The sequence below is a fragment of the Homalodisca vitripennis genome, chromosome 4 (genome assembly GCF_021130785.1).
Source record: "Homalodisca vitripennis isolate AUS2020 chromosome 4, UT_GWSS_2.1, whole genome shotgun sequence".
Taxonomy (NCBI): Eukaryota; Metazoa; Arthropoda; class Insecta; order Hemiptera; family Cicadellidae; genus Homalodisca; species Homalodisca vitripennis.
In genome coordinates this window covers 162,481,100-162,505,313 of record NC_060210.1, presented here as the reverse complement: position 1 = coordinate 162,505,313, position 24,214 = coordinate 162,481,100, and the positions used below count along the sequence as shown (strand labels likewise).

The window sequence follows — 24,214 nt, the reverse complement described above, 5'->3', positions numbered from 1 at the left end:
TTATTAACATACTAGCGGGCCCGGCGCGCTTTGCTGCGCATTTCAATAAGTTTTTGCAAAAGTTGCCCGCGGCTTCGCACGCAATTTCCCGTTGAAAACAGTACACTATATTCACTTATTCTTTTTCTATCACATTCTAAACATTGCTGAGATAATTGATAGTCGTTCCATCGTGAGCCTCTTGGGCGTATTATGAAGGTATGTACCATATTCCTGCCTCTATCTAGCTGTTACCCACGGCTTCGCACGCAAATCTTAAGAACCGAAGTCCTTATATTATTTAGTAGTAAATTTTTTTTTTTACTATAATAAATTTTAGATTAAATTAGTTATATCTCCGATGCCACGATTGAGCTTGCTTTGTTCTCTCGATCGAGAGAATATGTACACACGGAGTTTTGAGAACCATACTTCTGTCAAAAAAAACAACTAAGGTTGATTTTATAACATTCTTTATATTTGTAGCCAACGTAAGATAGTAATTATGATATCTGCATTACTCTTCTGATCAAGCATGAGCATGGTTTATATTAAATAAATATTGCAGTTAAAGGTGAATTTTTACGTCAAATTTGAATTGTATTATCTGGATAGTAAAGTCTATGTTTAACAGTGATTGCAAAAACAGTTTAAACAAAATTTGTCGTTTCTCTTAAGCTTACTCTATGCTTTAAAACTATAAGTGTAATATATGTTTACAAAGAACAGCTGATTAAAAATTTGAAAAGACGTTAACATATGTTTGCTGCAATGCATTTCTTATGGGTATTTCTGTAACCAGTGGGGCGGAATCCTGAATCGGGAAAGGGATGGGCATAGCTTATAAACCTTCTCCGTGGAAAAATACATATACGTACAAATTTTCATCATGATCGGTCCAATAGTTCACGATTCCATAAAGGACAAACATACAAACATTCATTTTTATATATATAGATGATGTTTCTTTTGTTTATTATTTTTTGTTGATATATTTGCTTATTTACCTACTGTATATCTCTTGAAAATGTCTTAAGACGAAATATAGAGAATTTTTATGTTCTTTTCTTCTATTCTTTTTCTATTCTTATTGAAGATATATATATATATCCAACCACACAAATAATTATTATATCCAACATATATAATTATTATGTATTAATCAAGAAATTTTATTGTTTAATATAGAATACAAAATTAGTATAAAAGAGTTTATAACAATATGTAGAAAAGTTAATTATATTATATTTATAATTAATTATATTTTAGAATGTATGCTTGTTTTTTAAGAACTCTCTATAAATAACAAATCAATATTCAAATTTTAAATCAAGAATTAGTATGTACAATTGAATATTTGACAGTTATCAATCACTTAGTTTAATAAAAAACAGATGAATTGTTTGTTATGTGTAGTGGGCAGTGTGTGAACCTGGTAGACCTGCAAGCAGAAGCAATGCTCTCCTTGTCCCAGTTCCCTCAGCTGGAGCAGCTGCTGGCAGGACAGGATGAAGGGTTAGGGTGGGGTGCATCGCTCGGCCAGGCTCTGCTGCATCTGTCCCAGCGACGACGGGACTTGATGGTAGCTACCCTTAACACCATGCGTCAGTCTCTAGTACGCTCCCTTGCTGGTTGCTCGGTCTCCAACAGCGGCTACCGTCATAGCTATGATGTCATTGTCAAGTAAGTCAAGTTGTTGGTTAAATAGTTAAGGAGCCGCCAGTTTGCAATGTATAAGCACACAATCTGGTATTTCTTAAAATTTATTGAGGAATTTGGCCTAAGAAAGAAACTGATCATCAACCACACTAATTTTGGTAGAGGTCAAAATGGGAGTGTATTAAAAGGGTTAAAAATATTAAACGATACATTTTTCTCAGATTTTACTTTTCCTAGTTTGTTACACTTAAAACTGACCATGAGACACATAAATAATAGATGTATTATCACCAGACAAGAGTGTCTGTATGGTTAGCTGATGCTGATTTAACATTTATGCACTTGTTTGACGGTTAGGTTTAATTGTAGCAAGCTAAAAAAATATGAGAAAAAATTGTCACTTTATATTTTCAACTCTTGATACCCTTCAGTTTTGACCACCATCAAAACTAGCTCAGCTGATGATTCATTTCCTTCTCAGGGAAGTTTTCTCCAACTATGTCAAGAAAAATTGTGTTTGTTTATACAATGCAAATTGGCTTTCTACATCTGGACTAAAATTTATGTCTGAGTTCTCTGCACAAATTTATGTCTGAGTTCTCTGCACACATTTTTCATCAAAGTAATCTTATTGCATTCTTTTACTTTCTTGTTTATAGCATTTTCTTAGAGATTCAAACAGTACTTCTGTGTGACTATCTGCTAATTATAAACTTCACATGTGGAACAGTCTTTTCATATTCACCGCGTACCTGCACTGTTAATTTCATAACATTAGAAAATGTTGTTTTGTTGTTCTTCAGAATTACCTGCTAAATTAAAAAAAAATTTAAACACGTTAGTAATATAATTTTTCCTTGGTTCATTAATATTTATTATCTTTATTAGAAAGTAAATTGTGTAAAGGTTGTCGCTGTTCTAGCCTTCGTTCATTAGCTTTCCTTTATCTCTCCATTGCTAATAGTTATAACAATAATTCAAACAATTCCAGAGCTATTAAGTACAAAGTTAAAAATACTGGTGTTGTAAATATTGTTTTGGCTTTGTTAAATTTATTGATTTACTGCCATTCAAATTTATGTATTTGTGTTTATAGTACATAAACAATATACAAATTGAGAACAGTGCTGGAGGCGGAGTGTAGAGGGAAATTTGAGACCCACCAGTAACTATGGCACAATATTCTTTTTCGTGTGGTCTACTCTACCCTAGTAGCTTCATTAAACTATGAAGAATGTTGAAACTGAAATAAAGGCTCTATCTTGATATACAACGGTTTATTCTATGAAGTGGTATGGGGGTAACTAATGTTGGAATGATTAGTAATTACTTAGAAATATTGTCTTTTATATATTTCTTCATAGAATTATTGTTTAAAACAATTTATGTTAAGTGATTGTATTATTTTCTTTTTATGAATTTAACTTTCTTGAACTAAAATCTTTCCTCATCAAGTCTTTTATATGTGGTTTGATCTTTTTGTGTACTTATTAAAGATTTTTACGAACGTTTATAAAGTATAAAAAACAAAGAATTTTAAAACAGATTTTGCAACTAGATAAGACCATGTTTTTATTTAATGGCATCTTTGTTGCAGACTACACATCATCACTGAACTAGAAAAGCTCGGAGATATGGTACTAAACATGCTGGACTGTCAGAGTGTTGAGCAGAGCTCTGCTGTGTTTGCTCGGGTTGTACGAGAGGAACTAGACAATCGGCTGTCTGTGGTACAGCCAGCGTGTCGTGTGCTACAACCTGTGCTGTGTGTTCGGCGTGTTGTGTTGTCTCTTGCTCAGCAGATGTTTACCAACACCCAGCCCTGCCGTGGTATCATGCCTCTGTTCAATACAGAAATTAGCAATAGCTGGCTCAAGAGTATTGAAATCGCTCGCAAGTGAGTATCGCGAGAATACCGGTGAAGGTTATTAAAGAATTTACATTTTACAATATAAGAACAGCACAATTTCGTTAATGCATTTATTTTTCTAAATATTTTAAAAAGATTTTAATATTTTAAATTTAATTTCATAGGACCAAACAAATCATGTCTTTAACCAAAATAAATGTTAATACCAATATAATAATGTTTCCTTAAAACCAAAACATGGAGGAAAACAGGGTAGGAGATAAAATATCAGATGTGAAAATTAGTTTAATTGTAGTTTGATCACCAAATCAATAACATTTATTTCTATTCTGATCTTTTTAAATGATAAAGTACTGCGTAATTAGAAACATTAACATCATTTACTTTTAAAAATCCACATATCTATAAATTTAAATGGATTTCTCTTTAGTTGTTAGTCTCCTTTAGTGAATACATGTTAATTAATTGTAATAAATTTATCTCAGTTTATACAACATGTAAATTCAACAAATACGAGGGGTATTAGAAAAATAAGGTTCCCATGATTTTTTTTAAATAGACAGCTCTATATTTCTACTTAGTGTTATACATCAATTTAACACGTAAAAGTTTAGCTATTTTTCCACATAATCACCGTTTCTGTCCAAACACTTTTGTAGACGATGCTCCAACTTTTCTATCCCCATGTTTAGAATTCTGCCGCCAATCCTTTGAGTAACCTCTTCCTTGACTTCATCATCGGTAATGAAGCGTTGGCCACCCAAGTGTTCCTTTAATTTTGGGAATAAGTGATAATCACTTGGGGCTAGGTCTGGGCTGTAGGGGGGATGGGGCACAATATTCCAGCCAAAATTTGTCAGCAGTTCTTGAGTTGGACGTGAAACATGAGGTCGAGCGTTGTCATGGAGAAGCCTCACACCACTGGACAATCTTCCTCTCCGGCGGTTCTGGATCGCGCGCCTCAGTTTTCGTAATGTGTCGCAAAATCTGTCAGAGTTTACTGTTGTTCCTGTGAATGGTGATTCTCCGATCTTCAAGCTGTATTGTCTCAACTTTTTCAACAACTCCATCTGAAACTGAAGGCCGTCCACTTCGGTTTTCATTGTGAATTTTCATGCGGCCTTCACTGAATTCTCTACACCATTTCCGAACGTGTTGAACAGATATGCCGTTTTCCCCATAAACTTTGATTAACTGACGATGAATTTCAATAGATGAAATCTGTTTTGCATTTAAAAAAACGTATCACAGCACGAATTTCGCATCTGGCGGTAAACAACGACAGGGAGCTACATCTTCAAAGGCAGCTAGGCCGGCGCTGTTGGACGTAGCGAGGCGCGAGTGGTATGGATAGAGAGAGGGACATTTGATGAGTAAGACAGTGTTGCTAGATTTCTCCCAACATATCGCATTCTGTCTCGGCGGCATTGGGAACCTTATTTTTCTAATACCCCTCGTATATGCTAATAATAAATTATATAGTTTTGTGACCGATAAGAATTTTTGGAGACGCAAAGAGTAGAATTGATTTATTTTGTAACGAAAAATGTGCAATACTGAGACCCTGCTAATTGTAAACTTGTTAGCAGGGATTTTGATAACTCAAATTTATGTTAACAACAGTCTATAAACATATACATTTACACATATATAATATATTAATTTTATAAATTGATTTTAAAATATATAAATGTTTTATAAATGAAATTGTGGGATTAATATAATGTAATTATTCAGAAATCGGTATTGTACAATATTATAGATGAAGGGAAATTCTTCAATTAGAAACTTACTGAAGTTAGCAGTCCATTAATGTAAAATAAAATATCATCTAGTTTGTTTGCACCAGTTGCCTTTTACTAACTCGCCATCAGTGCTAACACTTTCTGCTAATTAGACAATGAGCAATGGACATTCCAATACTAGAAGTTAAACAGTAATTTATTTTTATATTTTTATTTCCTTTTTTTAAGGTTATATTTTTAAGTTTTAACTTGTTATTAAAAAAATTAAAATGTCTTTTGCATCAGTGTATTTTTATGTTTTGACAATACACCTATAAGTAATTTTTATATGTACATGGCAAAACATAACATTTTTCAATGCTATGCAAATTATTATTTTATTTAATTCCTCTCATTCATATCCCTCATAGATCGGGCCATTTTCAACAAGCATACACCAATATCTTGACGGTGGAACCCTACAAGCCTAAAGGGTTGTTTGTGGAGAAAGCTAAACTGCTGTGGGCAAAGTGTGAGCCAGAAGCGGCCCTCAACACTCTTCAGTGGGGCATTGAACACCACTTTCCTGATGCTACAGAGTTTAAGACTCTCCCAGCTAGTGAGCGCTTGGATGACAGGAAGTTATTTGCTGAGGTATGTTCTATTTATGTATTGTACGCTGTTTTAACTATAAATTAAGCACATTATAGTAGATTCAATTGTTTTGAACATTTTTTTCAGGCTAAACTCCTGATGGCAGTGTACAATGATGAAAACGTCAACATAGATATGGAAACTAATGTTAACAATTACAGAAGTGCAATGGAAGTATGCCGGAATTGGGAGAAGAGTGTCGTCTGTTTTGCACAGTATAAATACAAGTATCTCCGGACATTCTCTGATAACTCAGAATTCCTCACTAAAACATTGTGAGTAAATTGAAATATTGTTATTGTTATTAGCAAAATATCAAAAACTCAGTTGATACAATTACAATAGAATATCGTTTATCCGGATCAACTGTGACCTGATGATCCAAAATCCAGATTATACTATGGGTGAAATTAATAGATTCATTGACAACTAATAAAAATCAATCTTATTTCTTTTACTTAACTACAAAAGCACTAAATAGTATTCTTTGTTTGAAGGTTATTTTTGACGATGGAAGGATTGTGAAGGAAACAGGATTTTTCCGGACATTTGCCATCGTTAAGTGAAACAAGAAAACAGTAGGTGTTACTGTTTTCTTGTTTCACTTAACGATGGCAAATGTCCGGAAAAATCCTGTTTCCTTCACTAAATAGTAAACAAAAAAATCTTTAAAACACACACACATGGACTATTAAAATAATTATTCTTACGGATTTACATTTTCATCAGAAAAAAGTTAAATATACTATTTTGATTTTCACTTGTGTATCAATGATGTTTTTCCAATTGTGATGAATTTGTTTACACAGCACGATAATGCATACATTTCACCTATAGCAGTTGTGTGGGAGTACTCTGTTGTAAAAATTAAAACCAGTTTCAGTACTGCCGAGTACACTTGAGCTGCTTATCAAGTAATAGACATTTCTGCTGGAATGTCTGATTTTATATTTTATGTTTATATGTAAAACATGTACTGTGTCATTTAAAATCCATAACTATGTGTACTCAACCAAAAAATTCAGCTTGTGTTTTTATTTTTATAATTTATTTAATGAACTGATTTAACAAAGCAGAGAAACCTGGTTGTAATTAACATTTTTGAACTAGACTAAAGAGAATTGAAAAAATACACAATGTAATAGTTGTTTATTATTAATCATTCATAATGCATCTTATGAATTAAAGTAATTGATTGGCTGAGGGGCTGGAAAATTTAATTTCTGTCTGTCTATCTGTCCACACAATATCTCGAGAGTGAACTTGCCTATAGACTTGGAATTTTGCATGCAGCTTCATTTCTATTTTTGGAGCACCAAGTTCTATGATGCATGTTGCATGTCACTTCATGGGACTACTGAGAGTTAGTGAACATTTTTACATTTGTCTTATGGGTAACCATTGTGGTAACGAGATGATGATGGAATAAACAGATTTGAGTACAACCATATGACATGTGGTATTTGGTGGATTGGTTGGCAAGACTTTCATTGCATCCTGTCAGGTCCTTCTATGCTCCGTTGTATCAGTTTATGTGTATATAGACAAGTTAGAGTTTGATAATGATGCATATATTATATATTTGGCTCTTTCCATTGCAATAAGCTTTTATTTGTTTTATTGTTTCCACTATTGCTGCCAAGTATATAACAGTTTTACGATACTCAATGATACTCATTTATCACTGGTAAAGATTACATACATTGTCACATTGAAAACACAATATTGTACATTTCAATTTTAAGAGCAATGCAATCCTCCAGTTCGTCCAGATCTTTAAAAGAAGTAATATATTAAATAAATAAATCAATTAAAACAAATCAGTTAATTAATTAAAAACTAATTACAACACAGATAAAAGAATTTCCCAAGATCAACAATAATTATTTAATTTATGACTAATCCCAAAAAACTCATCCACTTCATAAAATGGGTGTTCCAAAAGGAAAAATGAATTTGTCTTTTGAAAATACCAAATGGCAGTGATCTTAATCCATTTGGCAGTGCGTTCCATAATTTTGGTCCAAGAGATAACGATGTTTTTTGTTAGTTAGTTTATAGTTGAAAATATAATATTATGCATGAATTTTGCTCATAATTTCATGGCCTTTCATGGAGTATACCTACAAAAATCTTAAAAAAATAATACATTTGCACAATTTTGAATAAAACTGTAAAAGTTGATAAGGGAGTTTTAAAAAATTTCTTAATGCTACATTAAAAATATATTGTATTTTATGTTTTACCAGTATTTTTATGTGTATTATATTCTTCATTTTATTTGCCAAAGAAAGAAAACAAAAATTAGGAAAATCTGTGAAGTAGTTATTAGACAATATTTTCCGAAAAGCGAAATATATGATCAGGCCGGCAATGTAAGGAGGTAAGATAGCAAAGTTACTATGTTGTGTCACTATGTTTGTTTTCTACTCTGTATACTATGTTTTTTGTCATGTTCACTTTATCCCCATTTTTGACTTCTTCTTTTTCTAAGAAGTGGCCTACTGCCATTTAATAAAGGTTGCAAGGGGCCTTTTGTGCACTAAGCAAGACCACTATGTAGCCAACCAGTTCACAATTTCAGCAGTTTATTTTCCAATGTTCAGAAATTAATATATATATACAGTCTGTAAACTATAAAAGTAAAGGAAAACAATTGTAAATATCTATATAAAATAACTAAAAGCAATAAAGCGCTTCAATCTCATATAAATTAAAAAAGGATTATTAGGTCCTACTCTAAGAGAAAATAAGATTCAATAAGTAAGAATCAACCTATTTAATTTATTTTATACCTACTTTAACTACTTGTGTATAAATTTTAATAAAATAAAAGTCTAAATGAAATATAAACAATTGAAAGTTGTTGTTTTTAGTCATGTTTGTTTAGGAATGATCCGCTTACTTAATCATACAAATATGAATGTTATAAAATAGAAGATGATACAGATAATGTTTTGATATTTTTTCTTGTAGGGAATACCAAGTGGACATTATCTACTATTTTGGCAAGTCACTTGAGTACGGTTGTGAGTACATCTACCAATCCATGCCTCGCATGCTCAGCATCTGGCTGGACTTCGGCACTCAGCTGGCTCAGGATTGCATCTCTATCCCCAACCGTAACACGGCCAATCTTGCAGAGCGTCGTGCCACAATGGACAAGATGACCACTCTCATAGGTGCGATTCTCTGTTATTGAATCTTAATTATGGTTTTACTCTCTACATAATATATATATATATATATATATATATATATATATATATATATATTTTGATAGTGTTTATTATTCTGATAGCATTGCACCTATAAACATAATTCTTTGTATTCCTCATGGCATGTTTATTAAACTAAAAACTTTTAGTAACATATCTGATATTTGTATAATTGTAACGGAATAGTTTTATAATGATTAGGATAGCAGTTATGTATTAGTATCTGAAAAATTTTAAATATTAGGAAATTTATAACCATTTGAGTGTGTTGAATGAGTTGATTATGTAAAATATGCATTATTTAAGTACTAGCTATGACTAAGTTGATGGTGTTTTAATTATTTTTATTATTTCACTATGTTATTCTTGCCATTTAACAAAGTAATCACATTTGAAACTCTTATATTCCAAACTATTGATACATTGGACATTTGTATACTATTTATTTTTCTATGGTTTGTGAATTATGACGATAACTTCTTCTGACAGCTGATGTAGTGATCAAACATATCACAATTAATTTATATGATAATTAAATTTATTTTAGAACAAGGTTTTGTTTGTTTACTTAAGAACAAAACTTAAATACAGATGTATTCTATTCTATAAACTAGTCTCAATAAAGCGCTGAGAAAAATATAAAAATTAATGAAATAATTATATAATAACCTTGTTTTTGAAACCCTTGCATTTTGAGATAAAGTTTTATTTTCGATCACATTATTATATAATGTTTCATGTATGTTATGTATGTATGTCCAAAAAATGTATGATATATAAAATTTGGTTAGTTTTTATGACCTTTCATATTTGGTAATTGGAAAAGAACTTTATAAATTAGATACTCCAAAAGGTGGTTCAAACTGGATTATTTGTATAAAACTATAACAATATTTTTATCAACTTACCTTTTTTATGTTATTCTATTTTCAATTTAACAGTTTTCTTAAAGTATCTTCAAATTTCCTTATAACTTGAAATATTTGTTTGGTTGTAAAACTTCAAAATTTGTGAATCAACATCTCACTCATCATGAATTTCAATCTTTCTAGAAACTTTCATCGAGCGGTTACCAACTTACATGTTCATGACTGCGTTTTCTCAATTGATCTCTCGGATATGTCATCCCCTGAAAGACTGCTACAAGATCCTTCGAAGAGTCATCATCAAGATAATTATTGCTTATCCTCAGCAGGCTCTCTGGATGTTTCTCTCAGTGTATAAGGTACATTTGTCTCTTTTTGTTTTCTAAACTTCACTAAGAGAGGAGATAATTTTATTACAAACCCAAGAATGCAAGTTTAGGGGTATCACTTTTGCAGAAAATATTTTCAAATCAGATATGTGTCAAGCAATCATTGTCTTTTGCTAAAGTAATAAAGTAAATAATAGTTGATTTTGCAAAAGTTTGATTAATAGATTTTTATTTCATAACTATCATTGTTAAATACAATTTACTTTTATCAAACTGATTCCACTTCATACATGGTTTCTTTTATCAATACTTAAATTTTTAATAATTCGCATTAATCAACATAAGATTTTGGCTACCGATAATACTCATGGATTACATAATTTCCAATACCTGCAAGCTTTTAGAAGAATAAAAACAAATAAAATGCTGAAGTATAATCTAGAGAAACAAACACTAAGGGTTAATTTTGTGCTGAAAGAAGTATTTTGTGTTCTATATTTTATTTAGTAATATAATTTTATTCTTATCATTTTAACTATGTTAATTTACATTGTATCATTCAAAATTTGTATTTTTGATACTGTGTATTTTCAGAAGTAGTTTTAGTTATTGTAAGATCGGCAAAGGTTGTTTGGCATCAGTTCATCATTTGTTTTAAAGTGAATTTAAATAATTTGCTAAAAGTAATTGAGTTTAATCTACTACACTGAATAGGTTGGTACTTGAAGAGAGACCAAAGCTCTCGATCTTCAACTGAGTATGCTGTTACACAGTGATAGCTGAAATGTGCTGTCTATCTGTGTGTGAAGAGATGAAACAATGTCGAAACAGCTTTACTAGGCAGAATATCTAAAACGGGTGGTACATCCAAAATGTCTTAGCAGTCAACTAAATAGTAAATGGTTCATGGTTTTTGAAGGGAACAATCTGTTTTATCTCTGAGGAGAGCATCTCAACTCATATTAAGGAGAGAATCCCTCTGTAGTAAACAAGAGGAACACTGGAGTGTGATCAGACAAAGAAATATGTTTGATGACCTCCTTCCCGCGGTAGTGTAAGCTATGGGTGACAATAGACAATAGACAACTTTATTAACCGTTTAACAAGTAGCATACATGTAATAGGTTTAGTCAGTAGAGGCTAAAAGAATAATCATGGCTAAAACTAAAAACCAAAGGCTATGTAAAAACCATGCAGGATTAATAAATACTAAAAGTAGCACTCTATGCATTAGAAGTAAGGGTTAAAGTCACTCTGAGATAAGACAAGAAACTCACTTTGATTGTAGAATGGGTTTGCCAAAAGGAAAGCAGTCAGTTTGTTTTTAAATTTTGTTGTCTTCAAAGTCCGAGCTGAGCCTGGAAGTTTATTAAAAAATACAATACCTTGGTGATACAGATTAGATTTAGATTTAGTGAGCCTTTTGTATGGAATATCAATAAGACTTTTATTCCTAGTGTCATGTCTATGGACATCACTTCTTAATATTAAGCTCTCATAATTTTCCTTAATATTCATAATAACAATAAAAATATACAGATTAACCAAAATCCATGATATTCTGGGATTTAAACAATGGTCTACAGCTAGTACTTGAGTTAACTTTGTATATTATTCTAAGAGCTTTCTTTTGAAGTATTAAAACACTATTTACACCAGAACTGCCTCCCCATAGACTGGAGCCCATACTGGATTAGGCTTTGAAAAAATGAAAAATATGCTGTCTTAACATATTCAATGGGGACGCAGTCCCTTAGTTTTCTCAAGAGATATATTACTCTAGATAACTTACTACTTAAAATATGTACATGATCATGCCAAACTAACTTACTATCTAAGGTTATGCCTAGTAGGTTAACACTATCTTTAAAAATATTTACAATACTCAAGCTAAATATAATTTTTTGTGTTTTATTCATGTTAAGCATAAAAAGGTTGGCTCGGAACCAACTCGAGACAGAGTCAAGTGAGTCCTGCATCGATACGACTGTCATGTATATCAGCATTAACATCAATCAGACTGGTGTCATCAGCGTAACAAATTACATCAGAGTCGATGTTACAAGATAAGTCGTTTACCATAACAAGAAAGAGTAATGGCCCAAGAACGGATCCCTGTGGGACTCCGTGCACAACAGCGCCCACCCGAGATCTATGACCATTTACTGTGACAATCTGCTCTCGGCCTCCCAAACAAGACCTGAACAATTCCAAATTATTGTGATTTATACCGTAGTGCCTTAATTTTTCAAGCAATATACTATGTGATACACAATCAAAGGCCTTACTGAAGTCACAGAGTGTTACCCCCGTATTTAGCCTATGCTCAAAACCATCTAGTACGCCACTAACCAAGTGAGAGACTGCACTCACCGTGGAAAGGCCTTTCCCAAAGCCATACTGGGCATCCGAGATCAAACCACCATCCTCGAGAAACCTTTGGAGTTGACACTGAATAAGAGATTCAAAAACCTTCCCAAAAATGGGAATATTAGAAACAGGCCTGTAGCTCTCCGGCATTGACCTATCTCCCTTCTTAAAAATTGGAGTGACCTGAGCAACCTTTAACTTACTGGGAAAGACACCTTCATTTAAACATGCATTGAAGCAGGCCATCAAAGGCAGCAAGATATACCCAACCACTGAGTTTATAAGGCTGTTTGATAAGAATAAATGTCCTTGCTTTTACTGTCCATCATCCGCCCAAACCGTGTGCAGAATCTGGTCCACCGTTATAGATGTCCACCTCATGTCTTCCACTGGAGCATTAGCTCTTCTGGCGATGTCTATCGGATTGAAGGGAGCAGCCTGAACATTCTTGAGGGCCTCTTCCGCAACACTGAGGAAAATAATCATTAAATTTATCCGGTGTAACCGAAACCGTCGTTATATTTGTACCCAACTTTTCCTGCCTAATTACCTTCCAGGCAGCAGAGCACTTGTTCGCAGCACCCTCAATATAAGCAGCATTTGTCTTCAGTTTAGCTTGTCTTATTTCATACTGATACGTTTTTCTAGCAGCGCTATAGACTTTCTTAGCCTCCAAGCTTCCTGTTGACTTATCAAAGTCCCGGTAAAACATTAGTCTCTCCCGCCTCACTTTGAGTTCAGGGGTGAACCATTTAGGTCTAGTAGGCCTATTTTTCCGAGCCCTAAGAATCACTTCCGGAAAACAAAAATGAAAACCATTTATAAAAACTTGAAAGAAGTCATCAAACTTTGTTTCAGCGTCCTTGACAGAGTCCACCACAAACTCCCAGATAATCGTTTGCAGATGGTTAATAAAATTACATAATTCATCAGGTGTGATGGGTCTAAATACACTAACAGTTTGATTATTCTTCTTGCAAGGGATGTTAGGATTTGTTGTCCAAACATTGGTACAAACTGAGTCATGGTCACTCAAACCGTAGTCAATTACTTTAGAGTTAATCAATTCAGTCGCAAGGTCGGTTATTATACTATCTAAACACGAGAGTCCTCTTGTAGGATTGTAGTTCATAAAATACATATTTAATGCTTTAAAATGATTTTCCAGCCTGACTGTATTAGTATCACGCTTGGCGATATTTACATTAAAGTCTCCATCTATAAGAAAGTTGCATTTATGTTTTTCCAAACTAGGTGATCGATAGATAACTATCACAATGATCTGAAATGTACAGAGTTTTACAGCTGCAAATTCATTATGCAATTCTGTACAGTAATAGGAAACATCAATGGCTTCATAAATACACTGGAATCTGTCCGACAAGAAAAGAGCCACCCCACCATGCTGTAAAGTACTGCGAGCGAAAAGCGCTTATAAGTTTATAGCCACTAATGTTAATTAGGTCAACTTCTGTTGTTCTCACCCAGTGTTCCGAGAGAGCCAATATATCAAAGGTACCCTCACTTGCTACAATCTCTAATTCCTGGAATTTGTTATTCAAACATTGTATATTACAAAAAGCATCCTGATTAAGTGTTTGTTATTGCTAAGACCAGGTTGTGAGATATCCATTTTACTTAAGCTTAAGTACTCACCACTTACTTGTGTCATTCTTTCAACTTCTTGCCCACAGCTTTGGAGTTTAAATTATGCCTAAAATAGTCAACAAACGCACCTCTAGGCCAGAAGTCTGGCTGAAAGGCCTTGTCACAGTCTGATTCTGATATACCAACCTTAAAAGAAGAATATTCTGATGGATATTTAGATTCAAGTTTCTTTACCACTACATTATCACATTTTACGGGTGTCATTTAAAAACAACTTAAAGTCATTTTCAGATATTTCAGGACTCACTCTGGACACAAACATAAACACTTTCCTGTCCACAAACTTTAGGTTATGGCAGTCGTCAGAATTGCCGACAAAACATGGCAGCTGGAACTGCTTTGGCAGGTGCTGACAAAGTTAACTGCACTAATGTACTTGTTCTAGTCCAGAATTGCTATTTTTTTTTTGCTGAAAAGAAAGAGGTCAATGATTGAGATTCATCAGACACAGCTGTTGCTTCTTCAGGTCAATAGGTGATAAAGTCCAAGACAAGATGCCAGCTTGCACAATTTTTATGAGTTTTGAGTACCATCCTAGCTTTTGTAGAAGACTAACCTCTACTACAGTAAACTTCTGTTAATCCAGTACGGTCAGGACTTGAGGTTTTTCAAATTATAAAAAATGCCGGATTATTGGATAAATATCACAGAAATAATGTAAACAACAAACAGTCACAGTAAAACACGTTTTTGTTATTCAAATATAACCTTAAGGTAGTCCTCATTTTATGTGGATCTATAAGAACTATTCTTTTAAATCGTTCTATTTTAAGTGCATAGTTTATGCATCACAACAATTGGGTGGAACACGGCCAAGGTTGAGAGCGCGTTCATCCTAGCACTGCCAGTGCCAGCCTCTCTAGACACTGCTTGCCTATCTCAGATGGCAGTGGTGAGAGGCGTCAGTCATTTAGTCTTCCTTCCATCACAAACCTGTGCTGAGCACAATAATTGTGAAATTGACCTACTAGATTTAGTTAAGTTGATACGAAAGTGCAACTGGGTACACAGGTTGACAACCGACGGCCGTGGTCAGTCATGTGAGTCGATATCAAATGAAGTTGGCTGAATATGACGCCTAGCCTCCTTCTCCACACCCAACTAAATGCTTTGTCCATCACAAAAAGAACAAAAGCATCATTGCATATTAAATTATTGATGTTTTGCGTTTTTCAAGAAAATGTCATTTTTCCATAAGGTGTGTCGGATTACTAAGCATGCCAAATTATAGGATGTCGGATAAATGGAATTTTACTGTACTACAATTTTTCCAGCTCAGAAGATCTGATAGACTACAACTTACTAATGTAGTGCAAATTAAAATCTTAGTAATTGAATTGTACTCAAAAGTACAGTTCTCACTAGTAGTTTATGTGTAATTCTAAAACAAATGATCTCAGATGTGCTTTTCAACGTATGTTGCAATTGATCTTGTGGCAAGGTTTGTCCATAGCTACCACAATAATTTAATAATAATTGAATATAATTTTTAAATAGTTTACAATTATTATGTATGTTAAATGTTTTCTTATTAAAATGTAATGTTATTGTTTGTGTTTTAGTCTCCATACACTGTTCGGGTAAAGAAATGTGAAGATGTGTTGCGTTCTAGTGAAATACAACAGGAAGGAGCACTATGCCAAGTCATCAGTGACTTTCGGGACCTTTTTGACAAACTAATTGAGCTGGGAAACAAATCAAATCCTGAGGTATTGACATTTGTTTAGTTGTAAGTTTACCAGTACAACACAGAGACTGGTTTCAAAATGTAAGCATGTGAGCCCTGTTTGTGGAGAATGATGGAACGCTTTTAATAAACATACAAGATAAATTAATTGATCATACTGTAAATTAAATTATTTTAGACATTTATATAATAGATTAATATAAACTCTTGAAATTAATTAACTTAATTTTGAAATCAGATGTGTGTGTGTGTGTGTGTGTGTGTGTGTGTGTGTGTGTGTGTGTGTCCATTTAGCTATTCTGGAATGCATTAAGGAATAACCCAATCATTATTAACTCAATTATTTTTTGTCCCGGTTGAGTAAGTATTTTTGTGATTCAATGTTTATTGAAATTAAATTGTTCACACACACACAGACATGTATATACATACCAAAAACCCATCAATCTGAGCAAAACAGTTATCTTCAAACAAGTTGGATTACAATAATTACATTGAAACATTATCTAAAGCATTTACTGCAACGAAACATCCTACAAAGAATATTAGAAATTAAATTCAAAAGTTTTTTAAATAATAACAAGAACAGCATCACCAAAAGAACTATACAAATATCCAACATTTACTGTGTAATATTTTCCATGGCTAGATAAAATTAATAATATATTAAAAATGCTTATAACATTTTAGAACCATCTCCCTTGACATTCTGTTTGTTTCCACACTTCCCCCCCTCCCATTTATAATTCTTAGGAAAGCTCCTAATTTGAAGTACCTGGTAAGACTACATTATTGCTTAAACAAATTTTTAATTCAGATGGTAATAAAAACTTTTAGGTTACCATTATTCTAAGACAAATGTTGTGCTACAAAATTCTAAAACTTTCATAAGTAGCACAACTAATAAAATATATCCAATTCCAAATAACATTACCTGTAAATGAAATAATGTAATTTATCAGTTGTGTGCAAATTTTGTCCCAAATGATTATATTGGTTTACTAAAATCCCTTACATATTTGTATGAATAACCATCGGTCATCAAACAGGCAAGATGACAAATTGGTTTCGCAACAGAATTGGCTTGTATTTGCATGTGAAGACTGACTTTTTTTCTTAGTGCAATTTGGTAATTAAAAAAAATGTTTGGTATAATTTTATCAGTGTTATAACTTTAACTTTATATTTTTTAGTTTTATGACTTAGACTTTTATGACTAAAAAAATCAAAATAGAGCTTGAATTTTCTGTAATGTTACTTGTTTCTTAGCTAGATACGTTTATGAATGATATATAGAGAAATAATATACAAACAACTTTATTTTCAGAAAGGAGCAGCAATATCCATCAAGTCTTTTCTGGGATCTTTGTATCGCCTAGTATCCAGTCCTAGTTTCAGCAAGGTCGTGATTCCACTCCAGAAATTTCGAACTATATCATTGCCTCGATCTACCTCTTCCTACCATAATCCCTTTCCAGAGTAAGTTATTTGCTATTTAAATATTTTGTAACATTAATTTATAACAGTGTAGCTTAAGTGAACAGACTTCATGTGTACGGAAATCAATACCAGATAATCAGTAGTCTACTATATGAATTCTTAAGTAGGTGGTGGCGTAAAGGTTTTGTGCAGCATGCTGAGTGTTAATTGCTAACAGTGTTAAGCCTCTGAGGCAGCTGTTATCGAGATTAATTATATTCAGTTGTAATGCATGAAGTATACATCCACGTCACCCACACCATTCCTGCATACTACTACACAGATCCTGCTACATACTGTATTGTTTTAATGGTGATGATCAGAGGTTTGCTATATTTAGTCACCGATCTTTGTTAAATCAAAAGTTACCTGGAAATCTGCCACCCTAGGTTCAGGCCTAGTCAGGCACCCACTCTCCCACTTCATTCCATCCAGAATCAAATTCATTCAAAGAGTTTTTTTTGTGTTAATTATGCATAGCTTTTCTGGAGCTTGTCAAGTTTTCTGCAATAGTTGGTTATGTTAATTACCTGATTAGTTTAACTTGCCGAAGAGGTTAAATATTTTTCTGACATATTTTTATGTTTTCACAACAAGTTTTTGTATTCTGTTAAAGTCTCAGTCAGAGTCTAAATAGCTGTGACCCACTTTAAGAAATTTGTTATTTATGCAGTCAAGGTAACTTTAAGCATAAGGTACTGATAGGCAAATCATGGTGAAGTTCTTGATTTGGCAAGCACAAGAATCGGACAAGATTATTAAATGTCACCTGTCTGTGACACTCATCTACTTCAATATACCAGCAAGGTAGATAGGCAAATCATGGTGAAGTTCTTGATTTGGCAAGCACAAGAATCGGACAAGATTATTAAATGTCACCTGTCTGTGACACTCATCTACTTCAATATATCTCACAAAGGAACTGTAAATTTCAGAGCTTCCTCTGTTTACAACATCTTCTGTCCAAATACAACTAGCAGAACCTGCAATGTATAACATCATATGAGGAAAAGTGATAAACAATTTTGAATTTGTTAATTGGAGTTGAGTGGACAGATTCACTTGGCAAATTGGAGACAGGGTTCATAAATTCACGACAGAAAAACACATTGACATTCGGAATGTTATATACCTGGTATTTTAAAATTTATGATGTATAGGCACAGTTTGTTGTTCCAACCACAGTTTTAGAATATCCCACACACAATCAAGGTAAAGTGTAAAGGTCTTGAAATATAAAAATATTTAGAAATAATTTTATTTATATTTATTTCATTACCGTTTTATATTTTACTATACAGAAGGTAAAACACAGAGTTTTAAGAAAAGTAATAATAGCTCACATTTATTTGGGCAGTAACAGAGATTTTTGAATAAATGTTATATACAAAACATGGATTTTACCATAAAAAATGTAAACCTCTAGAATAAACATTGAGTACAGTCAAATCAAATTTTATGCTGTTCAAGGACATTTATATTTAAGGACCCTAGCCATTAAAATGGTTCTTATTAAATTATTTTGAAACAGTTGTATACAGTATAATTTATGACAGAATCCCATATATAATATAACATCTAAAATAACTATAATTGTCTCGCATAATACTAGCAAAATACAAGAGTGGCATAATCCTGAAGAAGAATACTCAGGATCAAAGTCGTGTCCTGAATCACAAAACAGATTGCCGCACATTTCCTAGCTTGCTATCTATATTTGTAAACATGCCTGGTCGTTCCAGTCTATGTCTCATATTTTCCACTATAATACATCTTATTTAGGTATTTAATAAATTTGATGGGTGTCTCATGATCGTAATCTTTGCATATGTGATAATTTTATATGCATAAGGAATAAAAATATCTTAGTTTTAAATTATGGTTTACGTACCAAATAATGGAATGGTGGTAGTAAAAAGAATTTCATCGTGGTTTTATACATTTATTTATTTATTGCATTAAGTTAAAACAGAGTAATTTATCTTCGTTTTCATATACAGTTAATTAGGAACAACAATCAAAATGTATGCCTCCTTCAGAGTTTACGAACAATTAGTAATAATAGTAAGATAAAACGTGGAGAAAACTTCTGGGCCAAACAGAACTACGTTTTTGGAATACTCGAAATGATATCAGGATTTTCGAAATTTGCCGTCGTCATTTGTTAAAAAAAGAAAAAATATATGAGAACTCGTATCTCTCGTCTCTTTCAAACATTAAAGCTTTTTTATATAGAACTATCACAGATCCATGTCCTGACTCATCTCTAGTAGGTGTGGACTGTGACTTTAAGCCATTGAATGAATCATATATCCTTTACTCTGTCTAGTTTAAAAACAAGTTTATACTAGCATATGACAAGTAATAAATATGGCAATGAATATAAAGACGTGAACAAAGTCTTGATAATGTGTATAAAAAAACTGATATACGATATAACTGTGAAAAAGATTCACAATCCGCATTTTGTTCTTGATGCAGTAGAAAATCTAGAAATGACGTTAATATCTTAGTTGCACACATATTTGAGTAAGTATTAAGTACGTCATGTGATTACGCTGTGTATATAGTGAAGAGCTAAAGTATAAGTAGTAAAATATTGCATAAAATCTAATTTTTTAAACTTTATTTAATTTAACCTAACTTATAAGTATTGATGTTGAAGATGAAACTATTTAATTACAAAGTAATAGATATTTTTTATTTATAACAGGAAGATAATTTGATAACAGCTTCGAATTTGTCTCCGCCAGTTCGTAGAAAGTTGGCTCTCGCTGAAATAAACTTAACGACACCAAACTGCGTTGAACTTCTAAATTAAGGAACTTTGACGCAATATAACTGGTCACTTTATGTAGCGATAAACATTAAAGATCCATCCAGATTTTAACAGTAGTTGATTGTCTAGCAAATCTATTTATTATAGTTGTAGGCAACATCTCTCTCATTTCAACTTTAGTAAATAGAATTTTTCTGCATGACACTATTGATATATTCAACATTTATAAAACACTCAGGCAGGGTGGGCATATTCAGCAGTACGTATGAACAAATAAATACATTTTATCAAAGAAACTACTAACCCGTCAGTATATTTTCTTATATGTAAGTAAATAAAATATATGAACCAATTTTGTATCCATATAATTCGACAGATTATTAACTTATAAAAGATAGAATGAAACAATCGTTGGTGGAAATCATGGTATGAAAAGACTAAATTTAGTACTGCAGATACGTTAGAATCAACAACGTTAAGTTATTTTTCATATGTTATGATAATTCAGTTGATTATACGAATAGAACCATCTATAAGTAAATGCTTATGGTGATAAACTCATATGAGTACAACAACCTTTATTTTTTTAATGAATTAAAAATATTTTAATAGTATAATTGTTGGGAACTCATACATGTACTTCGAGCATGAGGGATTGAAGTCAATATGTCACATTAATATTTAAAGTATGTTCGAAAACAAATGTTGTATAAAGAATATTTTAATTTAATTCTTTATAATTTTTATAAGAATTTAATATGAACACAACAAAATATAGTTTAAAAAAGTTTTAAAATTAACACATTTACCTCATTACTCTGGTTTATAAGATTGATTTGCTAAATTTTAAAACATGGAGATTACATTCATATTAGAAAATAGTAAACTTATATTAACTTTTTTACATTCACAGTCCTTATAACTCGTCCTTATTATAACTTATTTTGATTTAATTAGTTTTGATTAGAAAAATGAAATTACTTCAAGAACGATCTAAAAACACTATAAAGTATTTTTACTTAACGTGTTACATAATTACGATTACCTTTGGCCTTTTCCAATAACACACCAATGATGTGGTAAAAATAGTTGTATATAAAGTTATTTATATCTTATAAGGAATAGACATTTTTATTTCCGGTGGAAAATTTACTATTTTGAACTTAACAAAAGACTGGGACAGTTGGTTTCTGTAGCTATATAAATCACTATTAAATAATACCTAAAAGTTGGTAAATCGTGGTAGAACAGATTCTTTTGTTCCTTAGATATTGAATTGCCTCTTAGTTTTTCCGTATGAACACACAAACGCGTATTCACGTGTGTTTTATAATTTATTTATATTTCTCCTAGTTTACCAACGCAATTGGGGAATTTATTAAATACATAAATTGTACATTATGTATTTACAAGAAGTTTTGGGGTTCTGATTAGGATTGTGATAATCTAGTAAAACAGTATGTTCTCTGCCTGATTTATTATAGACTCCTCACCTACACTAGATATCATACCTTACTTTTTTCATTCACATTAATGGACACTGTCTGAATTCCTTTTTCATGCCTAAAAATCACTGCTCGCTACTTCGGTCATCCTAGTTTGGCATATAAGATGGACTGCCATCACGTCAAGAATAGGCCTAGGAAGAATAAGAGTTCATCTCAGGAATTATAAGAATGTCTATTTAAAAATTTCAGTACAATCGATTGGGTAGTTTACGCTTGAAAACTAAACAAATAAACGAAGGCACTTTTTGCATTTATAATAGTACTAGGATTTCTCACATGACAATTAACAGTATAAACTAAACTATACAAAAATTAACTAAAGAAGATTAATCATTATTTATTAAAATATGATGAGTGTAAATGAAATAAAAATACCCTAATCAGAAACATTAAAATAATGTTTTTCCGTTCCTTACATAATCAGCTATTACTGATCTTGGCAGGCGATTACTGCTACACTACTCCATCCAAAGTGGTAGTGTCTGATCAGTAGTGTTGATAAGTGGAATGGGTGCAACACTGAGTATATTGGAGAGTAACCTGGGTTGACAGCACTGACAATAGGTCTTTATCATCTCTCCAGAGTAGGTTCCCGCTGGCTCATGTTCTTCTCAAATTTTTATACACATGGATTGGTATTGTGTCATTATTTTCCTAATAAGTTAATAGCATCTAAATGTAACACATGCTTTACACACTCAACTTATTTTGTTTGTGTCCCCGCTACCTGAGAGATTGAGAGAGTTCTGAAAATCAAGGTGTCGAGACTAGTCTTCATGGGTTAAATTACATTTTTAATAAAAAATCCAAATTAAAAAAAAATATATATATATAATAATATTGGTATGGTTTATGCTATTTTTACTCTGGAAGTTGAACCAGAATTGCTGTAGTCTTCAAGAAGTTACCATTTTTGTCTATATTTTAAGTTCAAATTCATAATTACTTTTTTATAAATGTAAAATATGATTTCAAAAAGTTTCATGTTTCTTTGAGACCTGTATGATCTGTATCATAATTGTAAAATTCAATATACCTAAAAAAACTAAAATTCAATCTTTTGATCAAGAAAATTTGTAGGCAAGCTGGAGGATATCAAAATAATCTACCTGTTTGTTATGAAGGTTCATCTTTAGGATAGGTGTAGATTCTAAATGTTTTCAAACTAAAGTTTTGAAATAATTCTTGATGTATATATATATATAAATTAGTACATAACTTATGACTTGAACTAATTTGAACAAATAAAATTTTCAGAGATATGGTGTATAAATCAGGCATGAAGGAAGAAGTAGTGGTCCTCGCATCTTTGCAGAAGCCCAAGAAGTTAACATTTATTGGGACTGATGGGAAGCAGTTATCCTATGATGTGCAAGCCAAATGTAAGAGGAGTTTGTCAAGAAAATTACTTGTATACCCTTAAATTGAAAAATAATACTGCTAGAAACTACTTGTGTCAGGTGTAGAAATATGTGTATAGTACTCTATTATTGTATAATATACTTTTGGTCCTGTAAGTGAATATTTTTGTTTTAACTTACACACTTTATAAAGGTGAAAAAATTTTATTTGCATAGTTTAAAAAACATTTTAAAAGCTTACTTTGTTTCTTAAGTGTTCACTGGATGTATTTGTCTTTATATAATACGGGTTTTATCAAATGATCTTGGAAGTGTTAAAGCACACATTCACGTATTATGAATAATTTTTTTTTTCAAGATAAAACATCGTTAAGATGTTAAAAGCTTATATATTAATATATTTAATCTCCACTTAAAGAATTTAATTTTGATTTTTTTAGTTTTAGTTTAGTTTATTAATTAACCAAGTGGCAATCCTTTAATTTCATTGTGCTATTTTAATTTTAACTCTGTTTTCTTTTTTTTTTAATGACAATAAAAATTAAATACAGGTCAAATCACTTTTTATTTTAACAAGAATAAGTTTACATTGAGAGAATTGTTAAAATATTTTACTTCTTAATAGTCCTTTGCAAATATGCAACTAAACATTTAAAAAATAAATAAATCTTCAAAATAAATGTACTTGGGAATTGATAGAAGACATTTCACAATTGAACTTGCTGTCACACTAATTATTAGACAGAAGTCATGTCATGTTTGTCCTCGTCACTTCCAGAAATATTTGTTGATCAACGACATGGTAGTCATTGGTTTGCATGAATGGCATCATCAAAAAAATCAAACACCACTTCAAAAAGATTGATTGAGATCAACTGTTACACTTCTGTGTTTTAATTGATATCTAAAGTAAGGAAATAAGATGATTTTGTAAACAGGGTGACTGGGAGACACAGGAATAAGCCAGAAATCTACTTATAGAACTGGGAAAATCTAAACAAATTTCCATTTTCCAAGAACTTATGAAATAATTTGACACCTCTCCTTGGATCAGGACCTGATT

General features: G+C 32.0%; 1 protein-coding gene across 2 annotated transcripts in view; it reads left to right on the top strand.

Moving 5' to 3' along the window:
• The window catches only part of LOC124360495 (serine/threonine-protein kinase ATR-like), a 67,238-nt gene that overhangs the window by 39,139 nt on the left and 3,885 nt on the right, over nucleotides 1-24,214 (top strand). For both annotated transcript variants that reach the window (XM_046814172.1, XM_046814173.1), the window contains exons 17-25: nucleotides 1,396-1,662; nucleotides 3,236-3,535; nucleotides 5,664-5,886; nucleotides 5,974-6,161; nucleotides 8,863-9,068; nucleotides 10,157-10,329; nucleotides 15,900-16,046; nucleotides 17,352-17,503; nucleotides 23,048-23,172. In XM_046814172.1, coding sequence (XP_046670128.1) covers nucleotides 1,396-1,662; nucleotides 3,236-3,535; nucleotides 5,664-5,886; nucleotides 5,974-6,161; nucleotides 8,863-9,068; nucleotides 10,157-10,329; nucleotides 15,900-16,046; nucleotides 17,352-17,503; nucleotides 23,048-23,172 — 1,781 coding nt within the window. The remainder of the gene's footprint in view (nucleotides 1-1,395; nucleotides 1,663-3,235; nucleotides 3,536-5,663; nucleotides 5,887-5,973; nucleotides 6,162-8,862; nucleotides 9,069-10,156; nucleotides 10,330-15,899; nucleotides 16,047-17,351; nucleotides 17,504-23,047; nucleotides 23,173-24,214) is intronic.